The sequence below is a fragment of the Dryobates pubescens genome, chromosome 39, assembly GCF_014839835.1.
Source record: "Dryobates pubescens isolate bDryPub1 chromosome 39, bDryPub1.pri, whole genome shotgun sequence".
In the NCBI taxonomy this organism is placed as follows: domain Eukaryota; kingdom Metazoa; phylum Chordata; class Aves; order Piciformes; family Picidae; genus Dryobates; species Dryobates pubescens.
The window spans coordinates 3,062,142-3,072,994 of NC_071650.1; the positions used below are offsets into that span (position 1 = coordinate 3,062,142).

The window sequence follows — 10,853 nt, forward strand, 5'->3', positions numbered from 1 at the left end:
GGGAGCGAAAGTGGCAGACAGGGAGGAAGGAAGAGAACACAAGAGAAAGTCAGAGGAAGCCAGACAGGAAGGGGGCGTCGCCAGGAGCGCGCGGCGCGAGACGTCAGCCCGCTGCAGTTCCCTGCTGCGCCTGTAGACCCGCCCACACCGCGCGGAGCCAATGGCCGCTCGGGGCGCTGCAGGCGCAGCCAATCGGCTGCGGCGCGGCGAGTTCCCCGGCAAAATGGCGGCGCTGGCGGCGGCCGGGAGGATGCGGCGCCGCTGCAGCGCCCGCCATGCCCGGTAGCCGGCGGAAGGGGCCCAGCCTCAAGTCCGCCGCCCTGAGGAGGCGGAGCGGCGGCGAGGAGCACCTCACCCGACAGCGGCCGGCAGAGCCCCCCACGGAGGAGGCGGCGGCGGCTGGCAGGGCGGAATGCGGCGCGGGCCGAGGCCTGCCCGCGAGGGAGGCGCCGGTCGCGTCCCGGCCGTCGCCGTCGCGGGAGGCGGCGGTGCGCGGCGCTGCAGGTACGGCGGGAGCAGCTCTCGGGGGTCCGCGCAGGCCCCGCGCCGGCGGCGGTCCAGCTCCGCTCGCCGCCCTTGAGCAGCAGGGCAGGCGCGGCCTGCCAGTGAGCAGCGGGCCGGTGAGGTGTAATGCCCCGCTGGGCGGCCCCGCTGTCCCCCGCCCGTGCCGTAGGCCAAGGGGCTGCCCCTGTCAAGGAGTCACGAAAGGAGTTAGAACCGGCTGAGGACACTAATCCACTCGAGAGGAGAAAGCCTGGCCGTTGTAAGCACTTCAGTGCAAAGCATCTCCAAAGACGTTTGTAGTAATGACATCTTCTAAAACTATTTCTATACGTTTCCACATCTGCAACATTTCTAAAGGCAGAGAGCGGTTTAGCTTCTCACAGTGTGTTCAGTTCACATGCTGATCAGAGACAGCTGTAAGCTGGTTTTTCCTCCTTTAAATAGTCGTAGCTGAGAAAGCCCAATGGAAGAAGTATAGACAAAGGTAGGCAGTGACCCAGAACAGTTTGGGGGGCCCTTAAAGCTGGGATGCAAATCAGACTGTATAAAACACACAGAGCATGCAGGAATACAAAATATCCTCCTGTGTAGGTATTCACAGTTCTAAGGTGACTGAAGCCTATGTTTCCTCAAATAGGAGGGTTGACAGTTCTTGCCCATTAGATGCTGTGCATATAGCTGTCAGTGTCATGCCGTGCTCTGCTATGTCTGTGGTGATGTCACTGGCAAAGATAAGAGTCATACTCCCTGCTAAATGTCTGCTTGTAAACAATGATCCAGTTTTAAGTAAAGCTGATGAGTATGAGCTTGATTTTTATTCTGGAAAGTTCCTAAAGCACCTTCTTCATGCCTCATGCCATTGTATGTTCCAAGTTCTTTTGGCCACTTTACGTGTTGTTGTTTTTAATTAGGATCATCTTTCTGTTTCCCAGAGTCATGCCTACATAAAACACCAAAGAGATCGTTGAGCAGGAAATCCCGACCGCCTACGTTCAGCTCTCCCCATAATGACACCGATGCACAGCAGGAAATCTTTTGGGATCCTCATTCACCCATTGCATGCAGACTAGGTAATGCTAACAAAAAACCAGACTTCAGGGCACCTGTTGGGGATATGGAATGGGAGTGTACCAAATTTCTTGAAGAAGGTCCCTTTCTGTCACTGTCACTAGCTTGTTTGGTTTGACCTTCTAATTAAAAGCCCCTACATTCTTCAATATAGTGCTGAACTGAGCTGATTTTAACACATACTCAACACCACACTTCATAAATTGAAATCTTTTGCAAGTTTTAAGGAGTTTGTTTGTTTGTTTGTTTTCATAGGCAATGGAAAAACCAAACTCTTTCCCAGTAGATGTGCAGTGGAAATTTCAGACATTGTTAATCGTATTGCTCCTCAGGTAATTGTTACTTTCTAAAACCATGCCCAGCAGATGCTGCAAGCAAACAGAACAGTGTTCAGCCTTAGAGAAGTTTTAGTTACAGTATCTCACAGTAAGAATGGTGTTCACACGTTCATAAAACTGGACTGAATTAAAAGCATGAGCATAGCTTTTGGTAGGTTGCTCTTAGGAGCCACAGATGCTGTAAGAAAAGGATGTGTTATTAAAGTGGACTTCCAGCAGCTCCCTTTTAGAAAGTTTTACTTTCAAAATACAAGTTGTTGCCCCTGGTCCTGGGAATGTTGTTGTGTTTTTGGAGTAGTGTGTTCACTTTTGGTCCCTGCTATATAAAAAAGATATGGACAGGCTGGGAAGTGTCCAGAGAAGGGCCACAAGAATGATCAGAGGACAGGAAGCCCTGCCACGTGAGGAAGGGCTGAGAGAACTGGACTTGTTCAGCCTTGAGAAAAGAAGGCCTAGAGGAGACCTTATTACCATGTACCAGTACATAAAGGCTGGCTACCAAGAAGAAGATGATGCCCTTTATACAAGGAGTCACATGGAAAAGACAAGAGGCAATAGGTACATGTTACTCCTGGGGAGATTCCAGTTGGACTCCAGAAGAAAATGTTTCACTCTTAAGAACAGTTAGACATTGGAATCATCTCCCAGGGAAAGTAGTGGATTCCCCTCCACTGCTCTGTTTTCAGACTCATCTTGACAGTGCTGGGCTGACTAAGTTATACTCTACTATTACTTAGAAGGGTTGGACCAAGTGATCCTTGGGCTCCCTTCCAACCTGGCATTCTGTGGTTTAATTACCCTTAATAGCTCATCTTTTGAAAGATAAGAGCTTCACCTACTGCATTTATGTGGCAATTGTTTTAAACATAGTGAATGTTTCTGAATGAGCTGAAGTACAAGAACAAAACACATAAGAGACTCCACAATAATACAAACACAGTAATTATGTTGCTTCATTATTCTGAATAATTTGGGTTTTTTTACCTGAAGATCTTTGCTCCTGGATCTCTCTCTTGCTGTGAACTTCATGTCCATAGCCTGGAAAGTGAAAACAAGAGTGCTGCTTTATTGTTTGAATTGTATTAAGTGCAAGGAAAGAACGTGTCACTCCTAAAACAGTTCTGTAGGCTTTAGCTTGCACAATGTGCCCTATTCAATGGTTTCATTTAATATGTATTCATTTTTGGGCATATTTGTGATAAATTGTGCTCAGGAATTGGAAAATCATTGATAATGGATGCCTACTTTCAACTTGCAACTGTGTATTGCTTATGGGGGTTTTTTTGTTTGTTTACATTAAAAACAAAATTACTGAGAGAAGAAAGCCTGCTCCAAAACTACCCTTGTAGTTACTGAAGTTCAATTTAATTGTGCTGGTTTACAGGCAGTAATCTCTGCACTGCAGTGTTGTGTCTCTGAGAGATCAGGATTCAAATCCAAGCCTGAACTTGGAGGCTTTGAAACAACTTTACTTAGTTTCTAGACTTCACTTATTTCTGTTGAAAGGCTCCTTGTGTAAATGAGTTGTAATGGAAGAAGTCCTACGAGGAGCATCTGAGGGTGCTGGGGTTGTTCGGTCTGGAGAAGAGGAGCCTGAGGGAAGACCTTCCATCTCTCTACAGCTGCCTGAAGGGAGGTTAGAGCGAAGAGGGTGGCAAGCAACAGGACTAGGGGAAATGGTTTCAAGCTGTAATATGGGAGTTTCAGGCTGGATAATAGGAAATGTTTCTTCACAGAGAGGGTTCTCAAACATTGGAATGGTCTGCCCAGGGCAGTGGTGGAGGTGTTCAAGCAGTGTGTGGACGTGGTGCTTAGGGACATGGTTTAGTGTTGACCCTTCAGTGCTGAGCTGAGGGTTGGACTGGGTGATCTTTGGGGTGTCTTCCAAGCAGATGTTTTCTATGATTCCTGTGATTCTAAGATTTTTTTTGTCTGGAAGCACACCGGATGTGATTTATTTTGAATTACCTGATGCTGCCAGAAGTGGAAACAAAGAGTGCATCTCAACTAGCTCCTTAGTGGTATCCCAAAGTAAACTAAGTCACAGCTTGTAATGTGAATATTGCTGATTATCTGTAAACCTGAGGTAAACAGAGTGTTAGACTGGAGCACCAGTGCAATACTCAGTTAATTGAAGTTGCTCTTTTACATTGGTAGAATTAAAGTGCTACAACTGTCAGTAGGCAACAGCGCAGTAATCTCTCAGCTTGTATTGGTTTAGCTCCCATCTGTGGCTTTAGCCAGCTTTGATCCAAGTTAATTGGTTTAGCAACTTCAACCAATGCAGGGTGTATGTCTAGTCCAATGTATATGTGAAAGGAAATTGCTAAGCATTATAAATTTAATCATCCAGGATGAAAAAGCAGCCTGTAATGAAGGCTCCCTTCTAGGGACGTGGATTGGTGAGGATGCTATTCCCTGTACGCCTGGAGCAGTCAAAGTGCGAGCTAGGACCAAGTTGAGTTGTACAAGGTAAGGTCCATCTTTGTCTTCCCATCACAGCTGGGCTTTCATGCAAAACTGTGTGTGGTGTTCCTTTACCTACAGTGAAGCAAGTTAACTGTACATTAGCATAAGAATGGCTTTTAACCTGGGGCTTCTTATCTCTTCTTAATGGGGTATTTCTGGGGAATTACCAAAAAGAATGCATGCTGACTGCACATTGAAGGCAGTGGGATTCAGGCTTGTTCTCTGTAGTTGTTAAACTAGAGAATGAACAGCTCACGTGGTCAGGTTATTGAGCTTGGCTAAACCTTCTCAGTAGGTCTGACATTCTTTGTTTTGGTTTTGTTTGTGTTTTGTTGTTTGTTTGTTTTTTAATTCAGAGATCTTAAAATAAAAAATCCTGAAGAGGAACTCATGAAATTGGCTAAGGAATTTGATAAAAATCTAGTGGAGCTAGATGCTGTTCAGGAACAAGAGAAGCTTGGTCATGATGTCATCCAGACCATCTCAGAGGCTGCAAATAATTCTGAAGGTGAAGTAAATATGAAGAGCCTGAGATCACTCCTTAGTGAGGCTTCTGAGACAGATATTGCTCTGTCCCTGAAGCCAGTTGGCCAGAGCACTGGCATCCCTACTGCAGAGCACTGTCCATCCAGTAGTCAAAATATAGACCTTGAGGCAGAACTAGCACTTCGTGCTCTCTTTGACTGCTCCACCCAGAAATGCAGTGGACAGTTGAGCCAAGAGCTATCAAGTATTTCTTTAAACAAGAGTTTCCACGAAAATAAAGGCACCTTGGAGAAGGAACACCTGCCTGAAGAAATTAAAGATGTGCAAAACGGTAATTCAGAGGCATATCAAAAAGATACTCTGTGTGGACTAGAAAGTGGGAACAAGACTTTGCCAAAACCTGATACTTGCACTTTGACAAAAAAAAATCCTCCTTCTTTGAAGACACAATTGGTGGTCTCCAGCAAGCTTCCTGGAGTAGATAACGATGATTTTGATGACTGGGATACAGATTTATTGGCAGATGACTCTTTTGTGATGCAAATCACCCAAAATCCTGAGCTGATAAGTACTGAAGGAGCACCACCAATTCCTACAGATGCCTCTGTGCAAGGTTTCAGTGATGCTACCATAGCAAAGGAAAGAAGTAGCTGCAGCTCAGTAACTTGTTTGGGGAGTGTACACAAGTCTAACAGTTTGCAGTCTTCACCTTTGAAAAATTCCAGTAAAACCACACAAAATACTGCAAAATCTCTTTCTTTACAAAGGCCATACAAGAGAGAAAGCTCAAAGACAGAGCCTACAGCCTTTCATGGTAAATGTGATGTTAAGCCAGATAAAATAAATGCTGTTTGGACAAGTGCCCAAAGCAGTAATTTGAACCATATTCCTGTTTCAACACAAGCTAAAGTGAAAAATGGGAATGAAACTCTTCAGCCTAAGACTGACCCTCTCACTGCTTTTTCTTCAAGATCTAATCCTCATAAACAATGGATTGAAAAACCTGGAAAGAGCAAACACAATATTTACTGTCAATCATCCACTGTTTCGACCCATACAAAACCTAGTGATGTACCTAAAGTGGTTAACCAAGCTAACACAGATTGCTTAAATCAAGTTGAAATACCAAAGAAATGCCCTCTGGCATTTGATGACTGCAATGAGCCCAAATTTTCTGATGAGGTGTTAGATGCCTTTTGTGAATCTGATAGCCTTTGGGATGCAAACTGTGAGGATGATGAATTGTTGTATCAGGTGTGTGATGATATAGAAAAGCAGAATCAGAGCCAGGGTGTTAAACAAGGAAATGAAAGAGGTAAAACTGTACAAGGAGCCAGTAATAATTCCAGATCAAATGGTGATTGCAGCTTCCCAGCTAAACAAGGACTACCTGACCTCTTGGCACAAAAATCAAGTGCGAAACAGGAAACTTTCTCACTAAATGATTCCTGTAGGAATTCATCAAAGGTTGCACAAGGACTAGCCACAGCAGGGCAGGTGGCAAGCTGTAAAAGCATCTCAAGTCCTGTAACTGTGATCTTGGGGACCTCCACGGAGTGTAAACAAACATTACTTCAAAACTGTCATCAAGCTGCTTCTGAAGATACCACAAAGACTGTTCCAGGAAGATGGTACAGGTCAAATTCTGTGCCAGCAGGTTCTGAAGTAAGTCCTGCTAATGCAGTAAACAGTTTCAGTAGGAAGACATCAGACAGTCCAGATCCATTGTGTAATACGGGAAAGACACTGAGTAACAGTTGTGGTAACAAAACACCACTTGTGCCTTCGAAGTTCAAGTTCCGAAAGGTTAACAGTTCTCAGGGTGCTCTTCATCTAGGGCCTGAAACCCCAGGGAATCATTCTGCCATTGGAGTTACTCTGCAAGCTTTGGAAGGGAGCAACAATCAGGTGAACGTGGCTTCGCACGGCAAGCTTGACAGTAAGAAACCACCTTTCAAGAGGCACCTGTCAGAGTCTTTTGCACTGCCTACATCAGGTATTTGTCTTTGTTCTATCACCATGAGACTGTAACTAGAAAGTCAGAGATACTTACATTGTGTAATAGCTTACAATAGGCTTCAATATTCATCCCTTCAGTGCTGCTTTACAGGCAGTAATCATAGAATCACAGAATCAATAAGGTTGGAAAAGACCTCGAAGTGGCAGCTCTCAACTTACAATATTCTTACACTGTTTTGATATGCAGTAAATGTTGTAGTGTGAATCTGGGCTTTAATTTATAGTTCACTTAGAAAAACAGTGAAAGTTACTTATCTTGGCCATGAGTCATAACACCCTAGTTCATGGTGGGGCAGGGAACACCCATTTCTTTTTATTTATAGTACACCTGGAAACTGGAACCTCAAAACCATTTGGTGCTTCTGCAACCTCAGCCTGTGCTGTTTGCTCTGAGGCTAAAATTGCCAGTGAAATATTCTTGTGTTACCAGTCTAAACATTTAACATTTCCTTTCATCTAGAGAAGAGGTCAATCTCTTTTCCACTGCCAAGTCACAGTCTGTAACATTCCATGCGCTGGTGTCACTCGCTAGGCAAATGTAGAACCAGTCAGTCATGTTTTCACCTGATCTCATGGCTTGGTGAAGTTTTAATCAATACCAATTTAGAGTGTACTGTGTCAGCTTCAGTTTGCAGGAAGCACAACCAAAAAATTAATTTCTGCCAACTGTGAGCCAGTGTTTTATCTGTATTTCCTCCTCAGCAGAGAAGCAGATAAATGAAAGATTGCAATTTTGGGTGTTAAGGAGGAAGGGAGGGGAGAGATCGGTCTTCTGTGACTGCAATACTATTGTCACACTATTCTAGAGCGTAAACAAATGGAAGGGAATGGTGTGGATTTTCTCTGCAGATAGACAGCAACTGTTTGTACCTAATATTTTGGCAAAAGGATGTTGCTGTAGCAAAAAGATGGATTTCAAATGATCCTTTCAGTATTACTGCTATGCAATATTTCAAAGCCACCTCTTTCTTACGAAGCAAAGAGAGCCTTTGCTGTGTTTATCCATTTTGAAAGACTACCTATTAAATATCTATCAATCAGAAATCGGTGTATGAAGCTAGTGACTTTCCTGATGTGTACAGGGAACATTCCTGTTGGTTCCAGTGAGGTCAGGATTTTATTGTAGGGGAATTTATAGTTCTGTAACACAACATATAAAATATTACATTTAGCTATCATGTTCTTGTCTCCTTTGCCAATTTTTATTGCTACTTTTGACCTTTTTCCAACCTTTCTGGTTTTATTTGTGTGACACCTGTACTGTATCTGACCCCTCTGTCTATACCATGTCCATGCCCATATCTCTGCCTAACTCACTAAATTGTAAAGCCCTTTTCACTCTGATAGCCTTAATTTTCTTAACCCATCACCATCTCCTATGTTGACTCCTGATGTCACAAGGTTCACTTGAAGGGCAGCCAAGTAAAATTTCCTTGAAGCAAATGTCTGCAGCCCAGTGTTTTCATTGGGAGGTAGTAATCAGTAGCACTACAAAGGTCATGCATCTTATCCCCCTTCCTGCCTTGGGGACAGGATAGATGAGCCATTTTTAACTTGGGTACCCGGTGTGTCAGAACAGCATGCTCCTACCATAGATCTCCAAACACTGAAAGCAGGTAAGTTGAAATACATAAAGAACTAACCTGCAGGTTTCCAATATGTGTTTTTTTTAATTTCCAGTGTCTGTGGTGGAACAAAAAAATAGAAAATGTTCTCAAGAAGAGATTGAAAGGAAAAAACAAGAAGCCCTTGCACGAAGGAAATCCAGAATGCAGGCATGCTTTAAAGATGCTTGAGTACACAATTTGTTTTGTCTGTGGAGTAAGTTTTGGGGAGAGAAATACTGTAATGCTGAAAGATACTTTTTGAACTGCTCACAGCAAGCCTTTTTCTGTTGCTCAGTTTAAAAAGTCTTGATCTGAAACATAACTGACATCCTGGTAGTATTTAGTCTTGATTAAAAAGTTGCCAGTTGTGAGTGTGTAGCCCTCAGCTGCCTTCATCAGAATGGAAATTGTATTGAGTTAATGCACTGTTGTGTGTTGAAATGGTGCAGTCGAAAAATCATCACACCATGAGTTTGTACACACACCTGAGAGCAAGATGTCTGAACTGTCTTTAGGCTGCATTCTGCATTTCTCCTTCTGTGAGTATTTTTTAATTTATAAGGAGACTCTTCCTAAGGAGGTACAGACTGAGAGGTACAAAGGTTTCCTCTCGGGTAGAAGAAAATTTTTCAGTTTGGGTTTAAAGAAAGTGCACTCTGGAAAGCCTCCAATAGTGGAAAAGATCAGGATTTGGAAAGCATCCCCACTTTCTCTCCCTTTCCCTTAGGTAAGAATTACACCTTGTGAAGGATGAAGTGAATATAAAAGTTTCATAAGGTGAAAAAAAGAATACCCTGGAAAGGACATTTTCCTTCTGTATTTTTTAATTGCCTTAATGAAGAGTTGGGAATACCTCAGCTAACAGAATCAGACCACCTTTGTCTAAGCACAGTTATAAAGAAAGTAAGCTTCTGTCACTTTACCAAACCATGAGCCCTATAGAATACATCAGGTGAAATCTCAACAGCTATGAATCAGTTCAGCCTTATGGGTTGTACGTATTTTTCCAACTAAAGGCTGTTCAAAATGCAATGTCATGTCAGCTTAACAGGGTCTGATAGAATTTTTGATGTGATAGATGAGTGCAGAGCTCAAACTGCTAAAACTGCCTGTGGGTAAGCTGCAAGATATTTTTCAACTGAGAAATGCTTATATGTAAACATGTGACACTATGAAAAGTGACTGTCATTTTTCTTTGTAAATAAATAACTTTGAATCTTCCAAAGGTTACAGGAAGCTTGTTTGGTTTCTGTACTTTTTGCCATTTTTATAACTCTTCCAAAATGTAAGTATTGTATATTTGTAAATCATCATTAAACTTTTTTTTTACATTTTTCTGGTCTCTTCTGGAAAATACTGCAGAAAACTGGGGAAGGGGAATTAAAAGGGAGTTCCATATGGACTTCTCAATGTTCTCTCCTGGTAATTTACCCAATTATTCCATGTCTTTTCTCCCTGTAGTGGTGACAAAGTGTTTCCTTTGATCCAGTTAAACTAAAAATGCTTGATGGAGGAACTAATGCTGCACACAGCCATCTGCAGTGGAGTCCTGAAATATTTAACTGCACTGGTTTTCAAAGCAGTGAATTTTCTTTTGTATTAGCCACTCTTCCTGCTGCTAATTAGTTGATCATGAAATCTAATCCCCATGTCCACCAAAGACCTTGCTAGTGCCCAATAAGAATTACATCTGTGGCTGCAGTTCCTTGTCACAGGTGCACAAAATGTACTGGGTTGGAAGGGACCCTCAAAGGGCACCTTGTCCAATCCCCCTGCAGTCAGCAGGGACACCTCCACACCTCCAGCTAGATCAGGCTGCCCAGAGCCACACTGTGTGATCCGGAATGTCTCCAATGACTGGCCCTCAAACACATCCTTGGGCAACCTGTTCCAGTATTTCACCACTCTCATTGTGCAGGACTTCCTCCTTGTGTCCAACCTAAATCTCTCCTGCTCCAGATTCAAACCATTGCCCCTTGTCCTAACACTACAAGCCTTTCTAAAGAGTCCCTCCCCAGCCTTCCTGTAGGCCCCTTTCAGTTTTTGAAATGTAGCTTTAAGGTCTCCCCAGAGCTTTGTATCCTGCAGGCTGACCAGCCCACATTCTTTCAGTGTGTCTTCATAGCAGGGGTGCTGCAGCCCTCTGAACATCTGTGGCCCTCCTCTGGACTGGCTCCAGCAGGTCCATGTCTTTCCTGTGCTGTACACACAGCACTTTGTTGTGTTGTCAAACCTCTGCTAGCAGTAAAACAGGCACTTTGCATGTCTGTATGACAAACAAATGCAAACCTCAAGGAGTGGCTGTTGCAACAGGTTTCTTCATTCTGAGAAGGCAGTTTGTGTAACTGAGGGGTATGCTGCT

The 10,853-nt window shown here is 43.5% G+C and overlaps 1 protein-coding gene across 1 annotated transcript; it reads left to right on the forward strand.

Moving 5' to 3' along the window:
* The first annotated feature begins 210 nt into the window (after positions 1-210).
* ETAA1 (ETAA1 activator of ATR kinase) lies at positions 211-8,990 on the forward strand. The gene is made up of 6 exons (XM_054177278.1): positions 211-504; positions 1,437-1,574; positions 1,828-1,904; positions 4,264-4,382; positions 4,736-6,861; positions 8,565-8,990. Exons 1-6 carry the CDS (start codon positions 276-278, stop codon positions 8,678-8,680), a joined length of 2,805 nt encoding a protein of 934 aa, XP_054033253.1. The 5' UTR covers positions 211-275; the 3' UTR covers positions 8,681-8,990.
* The last annotated feature ends 1,863 nt before the right edge of the window (positions 8,991-10,853 follow it).

Bases quoted from the DNA above. Each gene is read 5' to 3' on its own strand.
- ETAA1 (XM_054177278.1), top strand. From the start codon at position 276: ATGCCCGGTAGCCGGCGGAAGGGGCCCAGCCTCAAGTCCGCCGCCCTG. The intron at 1,575-1,827 runs GTAATGCTAACA...TTGTTTTCATAG, and splicing joins ACCCATTGCATGCAGACTAG to GCAATGGAAAAACCAAACTC. The intron at 1,905-4,263 runs GTAATTGTTACT...TTAATCATCCAG, and splicing joins TTAATCGTATTGCTCCTCAG to GATGAAAAAGCAGCCTGTAA.